The following is a 25,612-nucleotide window of genomic DNA, read 5'->3' on the forward strand; positions in this document are numbered from 1 at the left end:
TGGATGGTGGAGCAGGGTGTGCCCTCAAGTTTGCTGATGATGGGAACTGGGAATTGTGGCTGATGTGCCACTGCCTTCCAGAGGGGCGTTAGGCTGGAGAAGTGGGTTGGCAGGAACCTGTTGAAATTTAACAAGGGGAAGTGCAAAGTCCTTCACCTGGGGGGGTGCAGCCCCAGGCACCAGTACATGCTGGGGTCTCAGTGGAGAGCTGCTTTGCGGAAAAGGCCCTAAGGGTCATAGTAAACACCAGGTTGACCATGAGCCAGCAATGTGCTCTTGCTTCAAAGAAGGCTGGTGGTATCCTGGGCTGCATGAAGAGTGTTGCCAGCAGGTCGAGGGAGGTGATTCTTCCCTTCTGCTTGGTGCTTGTGAGATCACAGGTGGAGTGCTGGTTCCAGTTCTGGGCTCCTCAGTGCAAGTGGACATACCAGAAAGAGTCCAGCAAAGGTATTGAAGGGCCTGGAGTATCTCTCCTATGAGGAGAGGCTGAGAGAGCTGGAACTGCTCAGCTGGAGAAGATAAGGCTCAGGGGGCACCTTATCAGTATGTAGAAACATCTGAAGGGAGGCTGCAAAGAGGACAGAGCCAGGCTTTTTTCAGTGGTGCCCAGTGCCAGAACAGTGTGCAGTGGGCAACCTGAAACACAGGAAGTTCCCTCTGAACATCAGGGGGAAAAAAAGTATATATAGAATTTTTTAATTTTTTTTTTTTTACATCTGTGAGGGCTGACCAAGCGTGGGCAGAGGTTGCACGGGGAGGCTGTGGAGTCACCATCCTCCAAAGTATTCAAAAGCCCTGAGCAACTGCTTTTGGGTGGCTCTGCTTCAAACAGGGAGGATGGCCCAGATGGCCTCCAGAGGGCCCTTCCAGCCTCGGCCATTATGTAATTCTATGATTTATTTTGCCATGCTATAAGTAAATCTAGTTTCATAAATAGCAAGCCGATAGCATGTGTGTGTCTTCTCAAGAGCATCTGTATGCAATGGGTATGTTTTGTTTTTTTAAATGTTCAATTGTTTTGGCACTCAACAGTGAGCAAGTCAGGACTACAGAAGATGTTACAACAGAGGATGAGCACAACAGGACAGAGGATCTGTCTTCACATGTTGATAACAATGATTTTGCAACAAAACTTGAAAATGCCATGGAAGATCAAAATACAGTGTCAAATCACTCCCAGAGGGAAAGTGATTTCCAGACTGAGTCATCCTTCCATTGCACTTTGACCTCAGAATCTTGTGGGGAAATGGCTGATGAGAACGAGCGAAGTTCTCATTGCTGTACAGCAGGTCTGCGGGAGGCCAGGCTGAATTCACAGGAAGCCTCTCTTTCAGAACAGGAATTGTACAACTCTTTCCATTTCTGGAGGACTCCACTTCCTGAAATAGATATTGACCTTGAGCTTCAGCAGACTTCTGAGATAATACTTGATAGAGAAATTCAGGAACTCACTATGCAAGTATCTTCAAACATTCCCATGACAAAAAGGAAAGAATTGGAAGAAATGATAGAAAATTTGGAACCCCATATGGACGACCCAGATGTTAAAGGTATAGTAAAGATACTGAAGCATTTTTAGTGTTTGGAGGTATGGATATGTTGCTTTAGCAATGTGGGTTTTAACCTTTCAGTCATTTTAAAAGTCAGAAGTACTACTTTCTCCTGGTCCTTAAAGAGATTGTATCTGTTTTGATTTAATTATGAAAATGGATGGTTAACTAAAAGGGAACTTTCATTTGTGTAAAGGTGTTTAAAGGTGGCACAATTCTTTCCATAAAGTGAATTGTCACGCTTTACGCTGAACCCAGGGCATGAATACACATCCAGTTATCAGTATAAACTTCTGCCTGCCTGTCTTGACAGTATGATCAAATGAATGGTTCAATAGCAGAAGCTGTTGATCAGGAAATTCATTTGTAGTTAGCATGCATGCTAAATAAGGAGGCAGGTTTGTTTTTAATATTGAACTGTGATACACAGTTTTCATTTTATGCATTATCCATTTTATTTTTAATCAGTTAGTCTTCTCCATTTTTCTGTAAGGTCTTTATTGTTGCGATCTTGTGTTTTTTGCCTTCAAGTGTGCCAAGTTTATTTGGTCTGAGAATTGATCCAGACCGAATTACTGAAATGAATACACAGCCTCCATTTAGAAGCTCTTGAAGAGTAGAGAAGGGTTTCATAAGTATGACTGGCTTCTGCGAGCAGCACATCAGAGAGACCTCCTAGGCTAGCAGAGCTACACAGGCTGTGTAAGGTCAAGCAGTTGCTTGTAATGGCTGTTAATAAGATCTTTCCCGCCCACTGGCCAGATAGGCTTGAGGGTCTCAGATTGGGAGATGGAAACCTGCACATTCCTCTGATGTATGCCAGCTCTTTTAAAATGATCCGAGGGTCTTTATTCAGCTCACCTTTTTACAGCTCCCTGAGGCTGCTGCTGTCTTCACTTACTTCAGAGGTTGCTTTTCTTTCCACAGATGTTTTTTTTTCTTTATTTTTCATTCCGGGGACACTTTCTTCAGCTTGATTTGTCTGATTATGTTCTGCATAGAAAGTGCTAAATCATGTAATGTCAGCTTTTCTGAATGTTATTTGGGGGAAGTAAGAAAGCCTGACTTGCAGGTTACTGGGGTTAACTATGGTTTTTGCCAGTTACAGGCTGTTTTGCCAAATGGAGACCTGATAGGGATAAACTAGCCTAAATGTGTGGTCAGTTGATCCCATTCCTCATAAAAATTGTTTTTAAGTTAGGCTATTAGCACTGCCTGCGGCAAACATCTAAAATACATTGCTAATGGAAGAGTAGGTGGGGAGGAAGTGGAGAAGAAAGTCCTCTGTACCCAATAATGCAGCCCATAGCTTTTGCCTTGGAGTAAGAAGTGAGGGTAAGGAAAGCAAATTCTTCAGGAAAGAAAGGGAGCATGCAACTTGTAAATATCATTGTCTTTTAGTAAAATGTGAGGAGAAACAGAAAACAACAATAAAGCACATTCAAAGGACAGAAACTCCTGAGGACCAGGAAATTTAATAAGGCCAGATAAAGTGTGGTTTTGAATTTAAAGGTTGTGCCAGTTATTGTTAGGATGCAGATACAGTAGCCAAGAGTAAATCTTTGCTGAAGAATACTTCTCACCTGAAGCAATAGTCAAAGTAAGAGTTAATTAGCAGGTGGTTTAAGGTCCAGTGAACATCGACCATGAGTTCTGTGTTACGCACAAAGCTGACCTTTATACTTCAGTTTTTACTGAAGGTAGTTGTGAAAGCTGGTTAGCCAGCAGATTCCCTTCTGGTTTTCCTCCCAAAACCTTGCTTCCCAAGAGCTCTAGGGCTTTTTTCCCTGTCATGTGTGAGAAGGAACCCTTATCTTTTGTATTTTTAATAGTTTTCTGTCTGCCTGTCTTCTAGCTTCAGGAAAGATCTTTGTGGGAGATGTGGAGGAGCAGCAGCAGCCACCTTAGTCAGGAGGGTTATCAGTACAGATCTTGGACTGTGTCTCTGTGTGATGGGATTATGAGGGGATGTGCAGTGGCACCTAAGCCTGCGGTGGTGAAGACAGCTCATTAGGAAGCTGTTTCAAGTTTCCGTATCAAGGCAGCCACCTAGAGTCTGTGCACACATATGCACATACTTGCACATGCACTCTCTTTCTTTTCCTCCTTTACTAAGCTAGGACCTTAAGATGTTTACAGGTGTCAGGTCATTCACCTTTTGGTAAATTACAGCACTAGAGTCACCCTTCGTGTGACAAGGACCTATGGAGAAGCACTCAACAAAGAAGACCCTTGCCAGTCGGTGAAATCCTTGGGAGTTTGGCTTCTCCAGTCCTTCATCACCACATCTTGGGATTGTAGAATTGACAGGAAGCTGACGAGATGAATGTTTGTGTCATTTTCACAGGAAATCAGGATACTTGTGGTCTCCATCCCATTAAGCCCCTATGTGGTGGTCCAAGCATGCAGACTGACAGTGGGGCATGTGTGGGGAATATGTCATGGAAAATTCTCAATTTCTGCTGCAGATAGCTTCACTCTTGCTACTAGAGTAATCTTTAGAGCTCTGTGTGGATTTTTCAGTAAATACATACTCAGATTTGAAGCAGTATATGTCACCTAGTCAGGATGAGCTTTCTGGCTTTGAAGTGAAAATGAGAGGAGTGTACACTTTTCATCAGGTTGTCCTTCATGAAATAAGTCCTAATGAAAAACATCTTCTTGATGTGCAGCAAAATATAGTTCTTTTTAATTTTCTTGCTTCATTTCTCTAAATGAGAATAAACTGGAAATCAGACAGGCATTTCTTGCCTTAGCAGGTGCTCTGAAATTACCACCTATTTTGCATGGGTTTGGGTAATTTATTTGATTTACAAGTTTTATAGGAATTTACTAACCTTGATCTTGTTTATTCTCATGGGCCTTAAAGTACAGAGTTTTATTGTAAGTGAAGTAACACTTGGAAGAGTGAAGTCACAGAAAGCTTTTGTTAATCTTGCAACTTGTAAAATTCCTCATTTTTCTGTGCGTATTTATAAATTGTATATTACAATATAACATATATATTGAAAGTCTTTTCTAACACAGTGTGTTTTATGGAGGAAGTATTAGTATGATGTTTTTTGTTTTTAAGCCTCTAATTTTCTGTGTTTTTTCCTGTTGAGGTGAATTATAGTAATACAGCAGGGATGTCTTTTGGTTATTCTGTCAGAGATTTGATGCAATTACGGAGCTAGCATTGGGTGTTGTAAAGAATTATCTTTATTCCTGCTCATGAAACTGTACAGAGAAACCAGTGAGCCTGTAGGATGTTTTCCAGTTTTTGCCAGCTAAGATTGTGCTGTTATGATTCTGCTTCTTGTAACAGATGTATTGCGTATCTGTTTTGCCTATCTACAAATAAGTTCATCAAATGTCCTTTAAGCCTTGTTAGTAACCCTATTTAAAAAAAAAACACAAAAAACAGCTAGAAGGAGAAATCCAGACTCTTAACTTGGTATGGCAATGTGAGTTTCAAAACAAGCTATTGTTTATTGTTTAATTTCATGAGGAGCATTTAAAAAACCTTGGAAAAAAACAAATTCTATGAGAAACTGAGCTTCTGGATGGCTGGGTAAATTTAATTCCTTCTTACCCTCTTGGAAAAAAGTGGAGAAGGAGGGAGGCAGGGTAGCTCAGTCCGCACTGAATTCTGTGTCCCTTGCAGCTAAGATTGTCTCTGGTAGCTGATCTGCTTGGATCAGGCTATATCCAAGGAACACGGCTCAACAAAGGGGTTTTTTTTAATTAGCAGTAAGCAGAGGGATGGAAAGAAGAGCAGTCTCAGAACTGCCGGATCTGTTTCAGAAGAGTGGATGACAGTGTCTGAAGTGCTAATGCTTCCTCTTGATGAATAAGAGGACATCAAACAGTGCAACCTTTATTATTTTTCTGGAGGATGCAAGGCTAAAGTATCCTGTGCAGAAAAGAGTTACTGGGGTCTAACATCCTCCTATGTAGGTCCTGCTTTAGAGTTACTATAAAAATGTAAAAACTGAATGACTGTATACATAGAGACGCAGCCTCTTAGAACCTAAATCTGTTCTGTATGAATAAACCTGTTCTCAACCTTTATTTGAATTATTTTTCCCTTTTCTCTCCTGTTCCCACCTCCCACAGAAGACCCAGTCAGTAAGTTAGTATTCATGTGCTGTTCAGTACCAAAGACTACTTGCACCATTAATATGTACTGATCCTGCCATAACAATACTGTCTTACTCCTGGGGGGGGGAGGTATTTGCTTTAAAGACAAATTTCACTGTTCAGCTGTCGTGTGGTTGAGAATCCTCAGGAAAAACAAAACAGTGTTAATTTGCCTTACGTTTTACACTAATTGTCTCCAGTTTGGGATTTGCTAACAGTCAATAATCTTAAATTTGTACATCCCCTGTAGTTCTTCAGCTGTCTTCCAGTTAGTCATTGTCTAAAAGCTGATCTGTGGACTTGCTAGAATTTTATTGCAGTTCAGTTTCATGTATTTCTCTTTCATATGCTGCAGCACAAGTGGAGGTATTGTCTGCTGCACTCATAGCATCTAGTTTGGATCCTCAAGAAGAGACAATGGCCAGTGTTGGCAAGGGAACAGATTCACAGACTGAACTGACCATCAGTGACCAACAGAATTTTAAACCTATACTGGACGATATTGTGCCTTTAATTGGTGACACTGTTGAGGTAAGAAGCAAGTTGTGTACTCTTTATTTTTTTCCCATTAGAATTTCCAAGGCTTCAGTAATAGAGCTGTATTTTGTGTTTGTGTAGCAATCACAGCCAAATGCTTCCCACTTTTGGCTAGTGTGGTGGTCAGTTTTGTTGGCTGGTATTTAAGCTACTAGCTACTAAATTAAAATGTCTTGTGGTTTTGCCTTTGTTTGTGCCAGTTCTGTGGTTGTCCTTGTAAATTCTTAAAATAGTTTCTCTTAAAATCTGTGTTGTCTAATCTTAAAATGTTCTGATCCTGCTGCAGTTTATTCCTGTGAAGTTGCCTTCTTTGAATTGAGCTCTACTGATAATAAGTGAATCCCCTTCTTCAGTGCCCTCCCACCTTGCTTCCCCACCCTCTGTTTGGAGAAGGAGCTACTCTGTTTCCTGTGCTCCCTGTCAGAATGTTTTATAGTAGTCTACTGATGTGTGTAAGAGGACCTGCACTCTAGGATGTCGTGCAGGCTGCTGAAAGATAAAGTGGATTCTAGCAATCAGTAACATTTTAAAGTTTCTTGAACCTGTTAAGTACCCCACCACTGCCCCCCTGCCCAGGTGAAGTCTGTAGCATTTGATACTGTTTTCTGTTCTGTACTGTGTATTAGGCCTAACCAGCTATGTTCACTGCATACAGGGCTACAGGCTTTGGTGGTAGAAAAAAAAAATAATCTGTAGAAAGCAGTGGTTCCAAAATATGCTCCATAAAATCACAGGAAGTGGTTATTCAACCTTTTTTAATTAGAGCACTGGTTTTAGATGACATTTAATTAACTTTTCAACTAAGCTGTTGGGCTACCATGCAGCCCAAAATCATAAAGGGGGTAGAAGAATGTGACATTCATTTGGATACTTCTGTTTATATACAACCATAATTTAACACTATCGATGTGGCTGATTTGTTTGTTTCAAGAAAACAGCTTGCCCCAAATTCCTAATGTCAGGTTTGATACATTTTTTTTTCTATCAGGTTACCCCGTTGTAGTCACTTCTTTCTTATACTAACGTGTAAAATGACAGTGTAAATGCATCATGACAGTGTCATGTCACTGGTATATGTTAGTTTTACATGGTTCAGCTTTGCTTATTAAAAGGATGCTCTTAATCTGTCAGTTCCTTGTCTGTTACTGGCGTTGAATCAAATCCACATTTTACAAGTGAAAAGATGTCATAGAGGTGACCTAAAATTTGGGAACCAAGCTGTGATCTGTTGAGCAAGTGGACTGTTGCCCCTAGCAGTGAAGAGAGGTCTGATTTTCACAGGTGGCTTTTTTTGTGTGGTTGTTTTTCCTCCTATTCTGTTGGGATTTGTTTGTTTGTTTTGTTTTTGTTAAGTCTCAGTATAGCAACATGTCAGTAGGGTATTAGATACTTCAGAAAAATCAAGCTTTAGAGCATTTCATGTTTGAAAGCAGCCTTCACAGTTCTGCACACTTATCACAAAGCAACATTACACTTTGTCCTTCTGTGGCTGTGTTGGCTCCTGAAGGAGTTAATGCTACATGTTAGAGAGGTCCTCTCTTCACATGAAAATAAATGTTGTGATAGAGTGAACAGATAAGAATTTCAGATAGAGATGAAACATGTTTGTTGAGGATGAGGGTATCTGTTTTATATTTTCCTCAGGAGCCATCACTTTTAGTTTCTTTAGGCTGCATGCTCTTTGTAAGGTTTGATAAGTGAATTTAAGCCTCCAGAAATCCCCCAAGTCATATTCTCAGTGGGTGGATATGGGTGTCCTCCTTTTTTTTAATGGTTAGAGTCAGAGAAGGGAAGGATAATGAAAGACAAAGGAGACTGGCTTAAAATCAGCCCACTCTTGTCTATCACCTCTTTTTAAAAAGAGGGTGAATGCCAGGAGGAGACTGGATCACTGCACGCACATAAGAGGTTTTTAAGGCCATGACAGAGATTTTGCATCTCAGAGGTGGTGGTTCACCAGTGTGGCGTGCAAGAAACTTTAAGGTTAAACCCTGCTGAATTTTTATATCCTGGCTCTGTACAATGTTCAGTTCAGTGTATGCATGTTACATGGTAAAGTACAGATGGAACTTCATCTGTGGGAATAGAGATACTGCATTGACTTAAATACGGACTGATGCTTTGGTTCTCTACTGAAGATCTTCCTTCCTGGAATGCATACTTGACTATAGAAGTGGCTGGGTAAAAGTGTTCCCATCTGTGCTACCCTTCAATATATTTAGTAGCTGAACTTAGTTCAATCAATAAAGTATTATTTTTAGCTTAGTCTTTGAGAGCTGGGGTAGCAGAGATTATGAGATGGAGTCGTCTTATTTTTATTGTAGCAGAATGGGCGGCTAGCCTTTGGTCCTGTGCACCTGGGCAGCTCCAGTACAGGTGACTTTGGGCTGCTGTGCCAGCAGTATGCAGTTGCCTTACAGCTCTGCATTTATCACCTGTAATTATGTATCTCAGTGACTAAAATTATATCCCAGTGGTTAGAGGAAATCAGCTCATGGAAGAGGAAAAAGCAAGTGTCTGAAGTCAAACCAAGGAAGACAGATTGTATCCTGGAGGCTATTTTTGAAGAAGTTTATACTTCACTGGAAAATTCTCATTGTCAAACTGAGCTGAACAGCTGGTAGGGTAGGCATGTTCTCAGTGCTTGTGTTGACCCTGAGAGCTCACCCTGCAGCATCTGTGGATAGAGATACCTTGGCTCATATCTAGCAAAAATGCCTTTGTCCTGTTCTACTACATAGCAGCCTGATCGGCTTTTCAAATATTCATCACATCTTGAAATCCACAGTTGATTATGCAAAGTCCATAGTATTCAGGGAACTCCACTGATGTGAAGTGTCAGTTCACCCTCTCAGCAGCAGTTTATCATAGCATATCACACCTCTGCTAATTGGTAGAGATAAGAAACAGAGTCACAGGCCTTATCCTCAAGGTCCAGATGTGTAGCCAGGATACTTGAATGATTGTTAAATGTGATTTTAATAGAACTGCTGAGAGGAGTGATGGGTAGTGTCAGCAGCTTCCACTAGTACTCTGTTAAAGTTGAAGGTCATCTGTAGAGAAGATACTAGAATAATTACTTCTAGGAAAGTAGAAACTGCATACGTCTCATGAGTTTCTGCTCATAAGTATGGTGGTGGTTTTGACCTTTTGACCAAATCCAAAGCAACAAATCCAACAAAATCCATTACAGATATTTTATTTTTCCCTTCAGGGGAGAAGCAGTGTGACCCATATGTTAGTTACATTTTCCTTAATACATTCTCAATGGTACTTCTTTCCTGTCATTCTGTAAGACCCAAAATGGAGTAAGAGTACGAGGAGTACGTGTTTGAAATTTAAAGGAAAAAGGTTTATCTTACAGACCTTTTGATTTTGGGCTGTAGCAAAATTGTATTTGATATGAAACATGTATTCCTTTAAGAAAAAGACCCTGAGGTGAGGACAGCACTTCCTCACGTTGACCTGTTTTTTTGTTTAATGTGTATTTTGTGTAACCTTTTTTTCTTCTTTTTTTTTTCATAGAATATGGATTCTACACTTCACTATATTCATAATGATTCAGATTTGAGCACTAACAGTTTCAGCCCTGAAGAAGAAAGAAAATCCAAAGTACAGGTAAATGGCAGTGACTTCTGTTTCTTCTGCATGTATCAGATAAGCGGGTTTTTTCTTACATATATGGGGATTTCTGTTATGCATTTAATTTCTGATGTAGTTGTTATTAAATACAGCAAACCTCTTAAATAAGTAGTTCTAAAATAATCTTTGTTTCCGGAGATAATGGCTTAATTCAGCATTTGATTCTGTTTCAGTTATGTATAAGAGATGACAGCATTTTTTGACATGAGGTGTAATGGCTGTCATAGACGTTCAGGCTCTGGTTTTGTTTGGTTTCCTTTTCTCCAGAAACTACCCTGTAATGTAAATTCAGTTATTGAGGAGATGGGATTTTTGTTAAGTGTTTTGAGTGGAACCACTCCCACCCCCTGTCAGCTTTTCACAGAGAAGCTGTGAAAGAGTTTCATAAGCTAAAACTGTCTCTTTGTTGTTTTTTCCCAAAAGGAATCAAATTTTGTTGCCACACAGTTCATTATAAAGTGTGCCACCTCGCACTAATGCGATTCCCTTGACTGGGAACCTCAGTCCCTCCTGCTGCTTATGTGAGCCAAGTTGTTTAGTAGCTGTGTTAGGGAAATGCTGATGCACTCCCTTGGGTAGAATCAGTGTCTGAGATAACTGACAACAGCTGAAGCAAAGACAGCATTGAAATCAGTGCAAAGAGGTTTTCACAAAACTTTAGTTCAGATGCTTTAATTGCTTAGTGGACAGAAGGATTTGTCTTCACCAGAGGTCTTTATCTCTGGAGAAGCCTTCTCCTTCCTGCTGACTACTTAGGAAGTTTTACGGCAATTTTGAACATACTATACCTCTACTCGGCCCTCTTCCCAAGGGATTTTAATTTAGTTTTTTTCCCTCCACCTCCCCAAGATTTTGAGAACAGGAAAAAGGATTTTTGAGCAAGTGTCATAATTTGCTGTGCTGCCTATTTTTGTGGATGAGTCAAAACAGCCAATCTGCACAGCATGAGAGCCTGAATGTTTGTGGAAAGGTAGAAGATAGGCAGACCAGGAAATTAAGAGACTAAGTAGACAGTGATCCATCAGTTATGCTGGTCTGTATGTTTTCGAATAGCCCCCAGTCGTGTTGTTGTTTCTTTGGAACTTTTTGGTGGAACTTACGAACTTTGCATTCTTATCAAGAGATTGTAATTAAATAATACTCTGTAGGGGAAAAATTGTTCTTCTGACAGTGTGCCCTGGAATTTTAGTAAGCCTTATGAGGACCTACTGGAAACAGTGTAAGCACTCTACCCTTTTCTTCCTGTAGGATGTTGTACCTCAAGCCTTGCTGGATCAGTATTTATCAATGACTGATCCCTCTCGCGCACAAACGGTTGATAATGAGATTGCCAAACACTGTGCCTACAGCCTGCCAGGTGTGGCACTTACATTAGGCAGGCAGAATTGGCACTGTTTGAAAGATACCTATGAGACGCTGGCATCTGACATGCAGGTAAGCTCAAGAAGCTCTGACAGTGATTGTTGTGAACTTTTATGGTGTGACCATGAATAATCTGAGCTTGTGTGATGATCTACCTCCTTTACTGGATATTTGGTTGCTCTGCTTTTTACATAGAGCTTTCCATTGCCGATGCTGGTTATTTGTATAATGAATGAAAGTTGAAACAGTTGTCTCAGAGGAAGCTGTGTGTGGTGCTCAGGTAGTAAAGAAGTGGTGCGGTTTGGGAGGTAGATCTTCAGCAGGAATGTGAAGAGATATCTCTGATTTCCTCTGCTTGCTTGAGATCTTATGGCAGTGCTTGGGATTCTCAAAGGTATGAGAATTTGGACTGTGCTGCTGTGCATGCACAGACGTGTGCCGCTGCAGGCATGTCTGGAGCTCAGTGAGTCAGCCTCACACCAGGCTTCTTGGTGGCCTTTTGGGGCTACATCTAGTTAGTCATAAGGGAGTAACATCACTATCACCATGCAGCATTGCTCTTTTTAAAAACAAACACTGGAAATAGCAGCATTTTCCTTTTTGTCAGGTGGTTAGGAGGTGGCTTCGTGCATTTTGCTGTTGGTTCACAGTTTCTCAGTCCTCCCTGGTTTCCTTTTTTGGAGATACACATTTTTTAAATAGTCTCCGATTGTTTCACCTCTCTTTAACTTGTTGCTCTGCTGTGTCAGAGCAGCAGCTCTCACTGATACGTAGCAAGTAACATGGTTATTGCTCATACTTTCCAGACTCTTTTGCAGCCATTAAAAACAGCTTGCTAATAAATTTTTAACCCAGGATAAAAGTAAAACTAGATTGCCCTGTATTCCAGTCTCTCCAGAGTATGTCACAATTCTAATCTGAAATAAGATTGAATCACCAACCCAGGGCAAAAGAAAACGTGCTGGCTAAAGAATAGATAATATTTTATTTTTAAAAATACCTAAAATAGTTACTCTTTTAAAACAGTGCTCCCTCAATGTAGGATGAGTGTAAGCATTTCTGGTCCTTGGACTGCTGGGCACTCAGTGTGGATGAAACTTTACCTATTATGGAAGCTAAAATGCACCAGCTGAAATATCATGGGGTACATATCTTATTCTGTTTTATAAATTAAACAAGTGAGAGGGGAGTAGTATGGAATTGATTTACCCAAAAGAATTTAAAGCAAAGTGTGGAAGATTGTGTCACTGACGTCAGAAATGCTGTTTTCTTTCCCAGCACCTGGAAAAAGCAAAATATTTTCATTACTTTTATTTGCCCTAGGTCCTTGATATTCAAGTGGAAGAAATGATACCTTGTAACTTGTCTTCTCCCCCCCCCCCCCTTTTTTTTCTTTTGTTCTTTATTTACTACATGAGACACTATTGAATGTATGTAAGTACTGTAGTCCGCTTGGATACTGACCCTCAAGTTAAAATAGAGCTGCAACATCAATAAAAATGATTTGTTTGTTTATTTTACAGTGGAAGGTTCGGCGGACACTAGCATTTTCTATACATGAGCTTGCAGTCATCCTTGGAGACCAGCTTACAGCTGGAGATCTAGTTCCTGTCTTCAATGGCTTTTTAAAAGATCTAGATGAAGTGAGGATAGGTGTGCTTAAACACCTGCATGACTTCCTGAAGGTATGTCTGTATTCAGCTCCAGTCAAGTGCAGTTATGTATTTTGCTTCATTTCTTCCTATGTACTTGCTTTGTAACACAGCACTGGTTTAACTCTTTGAGGGAATCCATACAGATGTCTGTTAACACTAGAGTATGTTTTGCAGTTCTGTGTTGCTGATAGGCTCTTTTCTCTGAAGAGCCTTGTTTGTGAATGTTTATTCAATAAATAATGTAGGTGCCAGTGGATGATATTAAGTTTTTTGGTGGTCTAACCTCTCTGCACCTTACTTCTCAGATTTCCTTAGGAGTTTCTCTGTAACTGCCTCTTTTGTGGAGCTGAAGCTCACAAAACCTTTAAAAGCAGCACTTTTCTGCCTACCCCTCATTTCCTAGAGTAAAAGAAGAGACTAGATCAGATTTTGTTTTTAGTTTGCCCCATGTGATTTTACAGGCTTAAGCACGATAGGATTTCGCCTACTAAAGATTTCCCAAAAGCAAGTGTTTTATTAATTGTATTTTAAAACTCTTAATCTATCTGCTGCTTGTAGCTTACATTTTTTTATGTAAGTTTGTATTTACTGTTACAGCTTCTTCATCTTGACAAAAGACGAGAATATCTTTATCAGCTGCAGGAATTCCTAGTGACTGATAACAGCAGGAACTGGCGTTTCCGTGCTGAGCTGGCTGAGTACGTAGTTCTCTGGATGCTTATTTTTATTCTTACATATATTTTAAAATGTTAAAATCACAGAATAGGTGTTTCACAGTGACATTCTTTATTTCACTTCTAATTAGTGGATAGTCCTTATCCTCCTCTATGTATCTCCCTTCCTTAAAAATTCACCATAGTTGTATATCACAGTAGTTGGAACTTGAATGTCTCTTTCCATCACCATATGTTGAGAATATTACCCTTACGTAAAAGAGAAGCTGCCAAAAGAGAAGACAACATCTGGTTGCTTTTGAAGTCAGTAGAAGTGTTCTAGCAGTTAGACTTCAAGTTGCTGTATTTGAGGAGTAGGCTGAATTCATGATCACGGAACACAGGAGATGTAGATCTTGAGGGGGGGGAGTGAGGGAAGTGAGTAGCACTTCAGCTTTTTCATGGGACTGGTAGGCGGGCTGCTATGGGAGGCAGCTCTTAAGGATCAAGTTGCTCAGGAAAGCTAGCAGAGGAAGTGGCCTATGAAATTCAGCAAGGTACAGATGCCAAGTCCTGCATGTGGGAAGAAAGAGCCTCTGACAGTGAGACAGACTGAAGACTAGCTGCCCTGGGAGCAGCTCTGGTGAGCCAGAAATGAGCCAGCAGTGTGTCCTGGCATCACAATCTTGGTCTGTATCAACAGGAGCACAATCAGCATATTGAGGGAACAGATTAGCCCCTTCTAGTCAGCACTCATGTGGAGTAATGTATCTATACCAGTACAGAAAAGTGCTGATATACTGAAACAAACTCAGCAGAAGGCCACCAAGATGATCAAAGCTGCAGCACTTAGCCTGTGAGGAGATACTATGTAACAGAGGCGTCTCTAGCAGGAGTGCTGAAATAAGCATATAGTAGTGACTAATTACAGTGCATCTTTTGAGATTAATTTTGAGTTGCCTCAAAACTGATCTTGATATCATGATGTTTTTGCTACGTTTAAGTGTTAGTTTCGATTTAGTAAGTACAAATCACTTAGCTGTTACTGCTGATACAGAAACCTTCGTTTGGCTGCTTGTAACATGTCATGCCTCTTCTTTTGACATACTTTCTACTGTTCATGCATGACATACTAATTTCTGCAACCTGCTGAAATCTTAGTCAACTCATTGCACATTGAAGACTGATAATTTCTCTAGTTCTCTAATATACTCTGAAGTAGAGGAATTTCATTGATTCGATAAATCAGTGTACTTAAGTGACCAGGTTCCCTTGCCTCTCCCTGTTTTTCATTCTTTGAGCTCGTTTAGCATTTTGGCATTATTGTGAGTAAGTGGTAATCTAAAATTTGCAAGTGACCCATAGTCAAACTGCTGGCATTGAAAAATGAATGATTTTACTTTTCAGTAACTTTGTTATGACCACATTGCATATTTGGCAAGTGTCATCATGTAAATGATCAAAAGTAATAGTTAAAGCTACTTTTCTTCTTATAACATACTCTGGTTCTTCTTTCATCTTGTAGGCAACTGATCTTGCTTCTAGATCTGTACAGTGCCAGAGACATTTATGACTACTTGCGACCTATCGCTTTCAGCCTCTGTGCAGACAAAGTGTCTTCTGTCCGTTGGATTTCTTACAAGCTGGTAAAGCAATCTAAGTAAATTCAGGATTTCATACTTCTTCTGAGGCTTGGTCAGAAGTAATTTTTGTATTTTTTTTTCTTATTCTTTCTTCAAGGTTAGTGAAATGGTAAAAAAGCTGTACATGGCCTCAACGCCAACCTTCGTGGTAGACCTCATGAATGAACTTGTTGAAAAGTTCTGTAGATGCCACAAATGGTCCGGTCGTCAAACTTTTGTCTTTATTTGCCAGGTAAAATGTTTTTTTTTTTTGATCATCCTTTTTGGTTTTGGGGTGAGGGGATGTGGTGGTGATGGTAAGAATTAAGGGGGGAGAGCAGCTGGAACTCTTCAGCTCTCTGTTGATGCTATTTTGTTTTCTTTGTTTCCAAGGGAATAAGTTTCATGACTGCTTTCTTCAGTGTTGCTCCATAGATGCTTGGATGCATCTTTAGCTTAGCATATTAACATCAGGTTGTGAAATCTGAATATTAAACAAAAGCATGGCAAAATAATCCCTGAGTTGGGAGGCTGTTTTATTACTCAGCATGAAGTTAGATTTTTATAATATGCCTACCATTTTTTTGGGGGTTACCCTTTAGAAGTCAAGCACCAAGACTTGCCTGTAGCTCCGTAGCCAGCTAGTGCAGCTTGGTCAATAGCAACATTTTCTCAGCAAAATAAGCAGGGAATTTGATATTAGTTGGTGTCCCAAGGAAATGAGCAAGAAATGGTCAAATTTGGAGCCTGTGGCAGAGGTGCAGACTGGGAGGCAGTATGACTGTTGCCCAAATGGAACAGTTCTCTTAAGTAATTGGAGGTATGTTAGCTTTGAGCTTAGAGGAATACATTTGGTGCAGCAGACATTTATTAAGATGGACCATTCTTATCTTGATATGGTACCTAATTACAACAAAGACTAAATCAATCTTGAAAAGTATTGGGAAGGTTTTTTACTTCCTTGTTTTCAAATGATACAGTGACTGAATAAAACAGTAGAAATAAGGAAGTTGCCAGGCTTCATACAAAATAAAATAAGCTTCTAACTGAGCCTGAATTTCTTCAACCCTGACTTGCTTTATTTTGTGTGACTTTCTGTTAGAAAGTATTGTGCCATATTTTACAACTTTGTGGATACTACCTACTGTATTCGTGCTATGAAGGTAATGTTAGCTCTGTTTATGTGTTGGGATTTTATGTACTGAAATCTAAGGAAATTGCTTCTGTCTTCTTGCCAGACTATCAGTGAAGATGATTGCCTGCCCATGGACCAGTTTGCTGTGCATCTGTTGCCACACTTACTACACTTGGCATCTGACAAGGTTCCAAATGTTCGAGTCCTGCTTGCAAAAACACTAAAGCAAACCCTTTTAGAAAAAGGTTAGTGGCTGAAAGAGTTGTCGTGGGCTGACAGGGTATCTTTCTGTCTCCCCTGTCTTCTACAGTCAGCAGGGAATGGAGGATCAGCATCACATGTGGGTTACTCCTTGCTTTTACAGTCTTCTTGGTGTGGGATGTTGACTTGGCTGAGATAAAGCCATGAACCATGTTATGGTATCAGAGCCACTGCTGTGTAATGCTGAGGAAATACGAGTTCTTGCTCATATACCAGCCTGTTCTTTTGGTGGCATTTTCCCTCAATTAGCTGGTTTGTAGAAATGTCATCAGGGCATAGAAAGCGCAAATGAACAAATAGGAATTGTGAAGTTGTTGAGCAGTGTCTTTTATTTGGTTAATAAAAATATTATGTTGATGTTCTGTGTTATAAGAATTACGAAAGAAAAACTTCCGTACAAATTTGCCATGTGTTTTCTCGCTGGGGGAGAAGAGATGGTTGCTGTTTGCTTTCATATTTTATGGTAGCAGTGGGAAAAAGTTCCTCTGGAGTCTTCTCAAGGAAATTAGACATGCAACTTTCAAATTGCAGACTTTGCTTAGGAAAGCATCTCCAGTGTATAGTAGATGCCAGAAGAGTCAGCTGTGCTCAGAGTCCAAAACACTGCTAGGGAAAATAACACTGAAAATACTACTACTCTGTTTTGCAAACTGGCAGAGTGTCTGCACTTAGAATACTTCATCCACTTTTGGTCACTTTCTTTCTCAAAACCATGCAACGGCCTGAAGACTGTTGTTCCTGGTGTAGGAAGTGTGAAGAAAAATGCCAACAGAGTGAGAACTATTGCTAGCTGCCTTGTGCATGCTGGAGACTGAGTAAGCATATGTTAAGTAAGCACAGTCAAGATGAAGTAGCTGATGTGCAGTAATTTATTCTGTGTTAACTGTGCTAAGGCTGTCACTGCTCTTCCTGTTACCATGTAGTATTAATATTTTTGTTGTTGTCCTTGTTACTGATGTGTTCCCCACCTGGGTGGTACACCTCCATTCTGCATTGCCACTATGTAAGCTTGTAATACAGGTAGTCTCAGCCTCATAGAGATGATGTGTGTATGATTAGGAGTGGTGGGTAGATTAGGAAATGCAGATTTAAGAAACAAGTCTAGAAGTTTTTAAACCTCCAGATCTAAACTGCTGCTCCTGTGAGCTGTTTGTGGTTACGCTGTTTTTATGCAACTTGTGTAGGTCATGAAAACTCTCAGGTATTGGAACTTCTTCCACTGTTACCTTAATTTTATTGTTTGATAATTATTTAGCAAGTCTGCCAGTGAACCGGCATGGGTGTGGATTTGTGATACCTTTCGTTCATCACAGATATAAGCACACTCCTACTCTTGTAGGGTTTTTTTCTCTTCGTTTTTGATCATGGAGTCTGTCACACTTTTACATTGAAGGACTATAGAACTCCTGTATTCTAAAAGTACTGTTAAAGCAACTGCGCTCTGAAATATGGAATGATATACCTTTTTTAAGCTGAATTCCTAGGTATACTCAGAAGTGTGTTGCGTGCCTGCTCAGATATTCCAGTTTGACTGAATGTGTGCACTGTCTCCTGAGATTTTGAGCCTCGTGACAGCACGCTCGGGTTTGCATTGAACTCTGTGCTGCCTTTTCCTCCCGTAAGTCTTGTGCATTTTCTTTTACAGAGTATTTTCTGAACTCTGCCAACTCTCACCAAGAGGCTGTGGAACAAACAATAATGGCTCTTCAAATGGATGATGACAGTGATGTCAAGTATTTTGCAAGCATACACCCTGCCAGTACCAAAATCGCAGACGATGCCATGAGCACTGCTTCATCGACTTACTAAAAAGTTCTGAATGTTGCTATAATTAAAAAAATTTTTAAACAAACTATCCTCAAATGCTTCTAAAATGGTTGATCTGTGACAACCTCTTTGGAAGGAGAGATTTCTTGCCAGATGTAACAGGTGGATGTTTGCTAAACCTGACACCAGGGATTTCAAGTCAAGGAAAAGTAAACCTGTATCAGCTTGACTCTAGAAAAACACTGCTCAGAGGATTATTTTTGCCACCGAAGCCTTAAATCTTCTGTCTTCCTCAACAAATGAAACTTGAATTGGCAGATCATTTTCATTGTAGAAAGGATGTGATTTCCAGAGACCTGCATTGTTTCTCCTGAGGAGTTAACTTAGCGAGTATTTTCTGTAGCAACTGATAGATGAGATGGCCAGAAAGGCAGATTTATACCGGGACGTAAGACCTCCAGTATTAGTGCTAAAAGGTTTTTATCATTCAAGGACTTGATTGGTGTGCAGCTGGGCACACCCTTAAGCGGGAATAGCTTTGATGTTTGTAAATGGGGAAAAGTAGAAATTTGGATTTCTCGTAAGGGCTCAGTGCTAACACTAAACTAGTATTTGATTTTAATCCTTAAATGCAGCATATTGCTGTACCCATTAGCAGAAAACTTTGCTGAGTACCTGTGTCCTAATTATTTTCATGCTGGTCATGACCTAAAGGAAATTTATTAGCACATGTACTTTAAGTCAGGTATTTTTAACTTGATCATGATCGGCTCTGAGGTGCAACCTTTTTCTTCATATACTGTACATATCTGAGAGCCTCTTTGGAGTGCTGCAGTCTTTAATCATGTTGTTTAAAGCTGTTGTGATACAAGTTGTTCTCTACTTGTCCAAATAAAATTTATTAATAAGATTGAAAGCAATCCTGTGACCTTTTTAAGACATTAAAAGAATAAGTTTGAACTTTAAGTGGCCTATTTTTTCTCCTAGTTCTTTACACTTCCATGGCTGTTGTAGGGTGAAGAAGTTTGCTTAATGACTGTGAAGAATATTGCATTTTGAGATAGAACATCCTACAGCTCAGATATACTTTGGCTGTGTAATTGAGGTTTTGCTGGATTCTCTTTCGAGTGTCCCTCTTGTGCTTGGGAACCTGTCACTCCAGCGTGAAATGGCATCTTTGCTGAAGTGAGTGTGAATATTCACCTAAGTCTGGATTTTGTGAGCTCAAACTACCCTTAGTCTGTCCTCAGTCCCTAATCCTTTCCTGTCGTTTGAAATGACTGATACAGTATTTCCTTACGTGTCTTCCAGGGGCGACTTGTTTAAATCACCCTTCCTCCAGCCTGCTGAACCTGAACTGCCTGAAGCTTACTTTCCTGCGGAGGTAGAAATGGCTGTAGCAGCTTACCTTTGATGTATGTTAGCAGAACACTTTGATTTCAGCCAGGTGGCTGGTACCTAGGCAGCTCAGCCCCAGGCAGGTTTGTCTTTCCCTTGTGTTCTTGGGAAAACATTCTTGTGCATTTTCTTCTCTAGTAAACTCCAGTTGCTGTTTGCTCCCCAGAGGCCTGCTTTTCTACTTCCTAACACCTAGAGGTGGCTAAGATACAGTCATCTCTCTCTGCCTTGAAACTTAATGGGTTTTGTTTTTTGGAGTGTTCGATTTTTGCTGTGTTTTTTAGGGTTGGGGTTTGGTTTTTGGTTGCTTTGTTTTCTGTGATTTTGCTTTTGGTGATTGGGGTTGGTTGGTTTTCAGGTTTTTCCTTTGCTTGCCCCTTTTCAAAATCTGCTTAAAATTTGTGAAGGCAACTATACACTCGGGTCACAAGTTCCTGTAGTGCAGGTGATGGTGTAGGTAACAGTCTCATCAAGTTCCTCATGTTGTCTGATAATTGTTCAGAAACCACACACGAGTCCCCAGAGGTCTAGGCAGTGCGACAGCGCTCTGTCTGGTGACAGCAGATCATCAGAAAGCCATAAGCTTTTCAGGCAGGAGGATTTCTGGGCGCTGTCTGCTGCCCTATGGAGAACAATCACAATCATTAGACCTCTGCCAGGCCAGGTGATTCCCATTTTGAAAATACACATTGAAATCCAGTTGATTTCTGCATTTTGCTCAGGGCACATAAATCCCTTGATCTGTGCTTTGCCTCAGTGTCATGACAGTTGAATTGTATTTGGGTCATGTGTGTGATTTCTGAGGTGAATGGGATCAGCTCTTTGCTCAGACCAGAGCATGCTCCAGGTTATTTTCTAGCTGTGAATAGAGTGTACTATTCACTGGAGGAGTACTGGGACTCAAAAAAAAATCCTTGTGTTTGGTGTCCACAATGAACATGTTTCAGCCTAATTCCATTACTGTGCTAATTCACTGTTCCACTAGTCCACTAAAAGGAAGCATTATATCTGATCCCTTTAGCATTTTCTAGCTATTTAAGGGTAAGACATCTTTAAGTAGAAAAATGAGACACATTTTCCACATGCTTTATTTCTCTTTCCTCTTCAGTACTGATGCAGGCCTGTGAATTTGAGTTAATTTGGGGCTTTTCCTAAAAAAGACTTGAGTGTTTTCAGGTGCAGAGTGCCTCAATTCTGCTGGCATGTAACAAATAAAGATCATCTTCAGAGAAATAGCTGCTTTACTCCTTTTTCCTCCACATGTCACGGATCTGCCTGCCTCTTTTCTGCTTCATTTGGTGATTCCCAAGAGCTGAGAGGGAAGGAAAGACTCACTTTATTCTTGGCATTGCCTGAGAGCATTTGATCTACAGCCCGATGGATGTGGTCTGTTTTGCTGAACTGACAGGATATTATCTCATGCCAGCAGTGTTAGTGATGTCAGTAAGTCAAGCTTCGATTTGTCCCTAAGGGTATGGGGTTTGGGGAAATGTACATCTCAGTTCTGAGTGGTGCTCTTTAATGTGGGACAACAACTGTGAGTGCTGCCAAAGATCCTGGTGAATCTCCTTATGTGTGTGTGTCTCCTGAAGAAAGATTTGAGCTTTGTAGCTCAATTCATTTCTCTTCCGGTCTGGATCTCTTGAGCAGAAAGTGGCTCCCAAATCTTCATCTGTTGATCTACAGTTTCTCACAGGCAGTATCATAGCTCCATCCCCACCTTCTTGGTAGAACACCAGATCAGCCCTTCACAAGCAATTTTCATTGTTTTCCATTTAATCTCTTGGCTCGTTCCTCTTGGAGCTTCTTCATGGGAAATCCTTTTATTCCCATGCCATGGTTACGCACTGCCTGCCTTTTTCCCACTCGCTGTTTTTCACAGCAGGTTCTTTGTTTTCAGTTGTTCCTCCCAGAGACATGTCAGGAATTGGTAGGGCCGTTTCCTCACCGTGCTTTCATGTAGATTCCATGCCCGTATAACGGGCAAACGTCTAGAACCCTCTGGAGGGCAGTTTGTTTTTAACCAAGATATGACTGATGCTTGGAAATCAGTCTTTGCTGTTCTGAATGTCCCAGATAGCTGTTGCACAGACTCCTGGCCCTGTGGACAAGATCCTAGGTTCATTAGGACTGCAGAACAGCAGCTATTTTCAGCCTAGCTGAAATAAATGCCTGCAGGGGCTTGGCAACCCTTCAGTGCAGGTGTAAGTCTGTCTGTGATGGTTTTCATGTTCTGTCAATGAATCGTGCCCCTCAGATGCTGGTGTTTGTCCCCTTTTCCCTGTCAGAGGTTAGGGTTCAGAGCTGGCTAATTTGAACTGACAGTGAGTGGGCAGAGAGGGGGAAATGCTTAAGCTTTTCCTGTGGCTCAGGCACGCTCTTCCACTTCAATTGGGTCTCTTCCTGTTGGCAGGGTCTCCTTGTGTTCCCTTGTCCTTTGGTGTGGAAACTTGGGTGCATTGCTCATGTTTTCTGACCTAATTTCAGCTTGGGGACCTCTCTGCCTTGGTTGGGAGGGAAGAGAGACAGGCAGATGGACAAAACCTAGTTCTGTATTCTGCTTGTTCTCTCCTGTCAGTTCTCTCCTCTCTTACACTCAGCTTCCTATCTGCTGGCATTTGGACATGGGAAGAACATTAAAGTGATTAATCTTGTCTTTATATGCAGAGTTAGGACATACTGGTAGACTGCCTTAAGAATACAAGACTGTGACAGGAAGCTCATTTAAAATAGATGCAGTGATTCTCTCCACTGGGTGCTTTCAGACTCTGCCTTCTAGTTTTACATGACTTTACTTAAATGAGGAAAATAAAGAGCCCAGGGTACTGGGATTGTTTTAGGGTTCTTGCTGTAGAGGTTGGACTACAACAAGCCCATTAAAATACACTGGGACTTCAGCAGAGACAGGTAAACAGATGTTCAAACATCTCACAGCCCTCTGATCACATCTGCTTGAAGTCCCTTGGCCCATTTGCAGAGGTGTAGTAATGTTTCAGAGGATGACCCACCCACAGGTGGTTTTGGTTGAGGACTGGAAAGTAACAGCAGTGCGCGCGCTTCTCTGCATGTGTTTCAACAAGGCTGCTGAGAGGAGGAGGAAGGCACTGTTAGAGCATCAAAAGAAACGACAGTTACTTTTAGGCAATCCAGGTTTCCTGTGTAAGAACCAGACAGACTTGGTTTGAGTAAGCTGACAACGAAGGCTCAAATGGGGCTGGGCCACTTCTCTTGCAATGGTCATTTATTTCATAGTAGCTGAGGCTTGGCTAGTGGGGCTGTGCCTTGTCTCCCTGGCACTGGGATGACTGGCAGCCATTCTCTGTTATGCTTAAAGAACACTGTAGAGAACTTGTGCTGTTGGGTGGAGGTGGGAGCTTTCTGTACAGTGGTCCTGCAGCTTCCTCATAAAGGACAATGGACTGGGGTGTGCAGCAGTGCTTTCAGAGCACCTCACGACTGGGGAAGAAACTTACAGTTGCATCAGAACAGGTGGCTTCTGCTTCCATGAGCAGGAAGGAAGCTGAGCCAGTGTCAGAACCCTGTTGTGAGCAGTGCATAGCCCTGGAAAACTGCCTGAAATCCTTAAGGTGCTGGACACGAGCTGATTAGGCTTGCGGTAGGGATGTGATCTGAGGGGAGTACTGCTTGGTTGTTTTTTAACTTAGCTTCCTTTCAATAACTAACTAAAAGGAACACCCTCACCTCTTCAGCCATTCAGGCAGCAACAGTTCACTTCAGGCTGTTATTTTTTCAGAGTAGAGACTTTATTGGGAGGAAAAAAGACCCTGTTTGTAATGCAAGGTGTGTGAAGCTGATTCACTGTACAGCTGCAGTATTTCAGTGAGTATGAGTGTGAATTCCAGTTCAATGCAAGTAATCGGCTGCTGTGTCCTGATTCATACTGGTGTACTCCCAGTGACTTACTTACACCCCTTACTTGCTCCCTCCTCCTTTGGGTTTCAGACCGACTGACCAGGCTTGTGTTGAAAAAGGTAGGTAAGTGTGGGGTTGTCTCCTGCCCTGTCACCGCCCCAGCTTCTTTGAAGTACTGCTCCGTGGTGGAAGCACTTGGTCTTCAAGAGGAAAGCAAATGGGCCACATCAGACTGTTGCCGAAGTTTTAAGTCCAAAACAGTAGCAGTAATGCTGCAGGCCTGTTGCTTCTCACTCCAATAAGGGGAGGGCTGTTTTGGCCAAAGGATGTGACACAGGTTCTGTTGCTGTATTCAGCATGTGGAAGCTGTACACTGTTGAGAACAGTCTTACTTTAAGCCAGTTTAAATGATGCTTGCTCATCATCATGGCTTGACTTCGCGAACGAAGATTTGGGAAGGGCATTTACCCACGCTTACTACAAGCGCGCTGATGACTAAGAAGGCCAATGTGGGATAGGCAAATCCGGCTACAAAAAGCACAGCAGAAGGTCTCTTGGGTGGAACAGGTGGGCAGATTCTTCCTGGTTGTCTTTTCTCCTCGAGACTAGTTCTTCGTGAACTCTCAAGGAGTCAGCGGCATTATGTATGGTGTGCCTCCAATCTCCCGATTGGAGGCCAAGGTGGACCACTGATGGTAGTCATATGGCCAAGGCTAAGGTATTGTTTCAGGGAGTCCTTGTATCTCTTCTTTGGGGCACCTCTCTTGCGGCTACCGTGGCAAGTTCACCGTAAAACACGATCTTGGGGAGGCGGTGATCCTTCATTCTAGAGAGTGCCCTGCCCAGCGCAGTGCAGTTTCAGCAATGTGGCCTCGATGCTGGTGACCCCTGCCTGTTCGAGGACAGTGACATTAGACACATAGTCAGTCCAATGGATGTTTAGAATTGTACGGAGGCAGGCTGATGAAAGCGTTCCAGGAGTCGCAGGTGATGACGTAGATGACCCATGATTCAGACCCATATAAAAGAGTAGACAATACAGTGGCTCTGTAGACACTGATCTTTGTACTTTTCTTCAGGTGTTTATTACACCAGACTCTTTTATGGAGCTTTCCAAAGGCTCTATATGCCTTTGCTATTCTGTTGTCTATCTTTGTCGATCGTGGCATGGTTTTTTGTGGTGGGTTGGTGGGTTGTTTTTGTGTTGTGGTGGGTGTTGTGGGTGTCTGTGTGGGCAAATGATGCTTGCTAACTTCAAGTTAAATGAGTTATTCAAGGCATGTATGGACTCTGTGGAGGTGGCCTGTGAGTAGGCATCCCTAGTGCCATGGGAGGGGAGCTGCAACTCATAGAGGTCAGTGCAAGGCTCTTGGCATTGGTTATGTCAGATTATAAAGTGATCTGAAGAGCACACTCAGATTATTGTGCTGCAGTTACTTTCCATTTCCTTTGAAATGAGCTTTGGCTTTTGTGGCTGGGTATTTGCAGCTGCTGTCTTTGAAATCACTGCTGCTAGCATCGCTTCTCCACAAGCCCTGTGAGCACTGGGGTAATGCTGCTGTTATGGGACTTGGGGCAGTCAAACCCCTTTGGGGAGGTCATCAGGCAGGAAAAGCAACCCCTTGCCACAGGCAGGCACTGGCCCTTCGTGCCAGGGTCTGGTTTTGGACAGGGCTCAGAGGCTGTGGCTCCCTGGGCCCCCTGCCCTGGGGCCATTGGGTTTCAGCGAGATGTGGTGGTGCTTAGCCAGGGTTGGCTTGCATTTTGTGTTTAACTGCAGGCTTTACAGGAGTTTTATCAATAACTGTGTCACTAGCTGTATCATTTTAAAGAACACGAAAGAAAATGTCAAACATTGTTCAGGGGTTCTGAAAGTGAATTTCTGGTTACAGTTGCTGTATTGCCACAGGAGCAACAATCCCACTTCCATCTGAGACTTCAAGGGGAACACTTGGAGTGCAAGGCTGCAGGGGTAAGAACACTGGTCATCTATAGAAGTCATGATGTGAATAAACAGGATAGGTTTTACCTCCAC

At 41.6% G+C, this 25,612-nt stretch overlaps 1 protein-coding gene across 7 annotated transcripts in view; it reads left to right on the forward strand.

Moving 5' to 3' along the window:
* The window catches only part of PPP4R1 (protein phosphatase 4 regulatory subunit 1), a 63,612-nt gene extending 44,340 nt beyond the window's left edge, over window positions 1-19,272 (forward strand). For all 7 annotated transcript variants that reach the window (XM_061356289.1, XM_061356288.1, XM_061356294.1 and 4 more), the window contains 10 exons: window positions 1,033-1,550; window positions 6,028-6,203; window positions 9,735-9,827; window positions 11,100-11,285; window positions 12,737-12,898; window positions 13,466-13,566; window positions 15,047-15,167; window positions 15,262-15,396; window positions 16,382-16,523; window positions 18,185-19,272. In XM_061356289.1, coding sequence (XP_061212273.1) covers window positions 1,033-1,550; window positions 6,028-6,203; window positions 9,735-9,827; window positions 11,100-11,285; window positions 12,737-12,898; window positions 13,466-13,566; window positions 15,047-15,167; window positions 15,262-15,396; window positions 16,382-16,523; window positions 18,185-18,348 — 1,798 coding nt within the window. In that variant the 3' untranslated portion in view covers window positions 18,349-19,272. The remainder of the gene's footprint in view (window positions 1-1,032; window positions 1,551-6,027; window positions 6,204-9,734; window positions 9,828-11,099; window positions 11,286-12,736; window positions 12,899-13,465; window positions 13,567-15,046; window positions 15,168-15,261; window positions 15,397-16,381; window positions 16,524-18,184) is intronic.
* The last annotated feature ends 6,340 nt before the right edge of the window (window positions 19,273-25,612 follow it).

This window comes from Neopsephotus bourkii, unplaced genomic scaffold, assembly GCF_033783945.1.
Source record: "Neopsephotus bourkii isolate Nb327-2 ecotype Australia unplaced genomic scaffold, CSIRO-AGI_Nbou_v1 NB_846, whole genome shotgun sequence".
NCBI lineage: Eukaryota > Metazoa > Chordata > Aves > Psittaciformes > Psittacidae > Neopsephotus > Neopsephotus bourkii.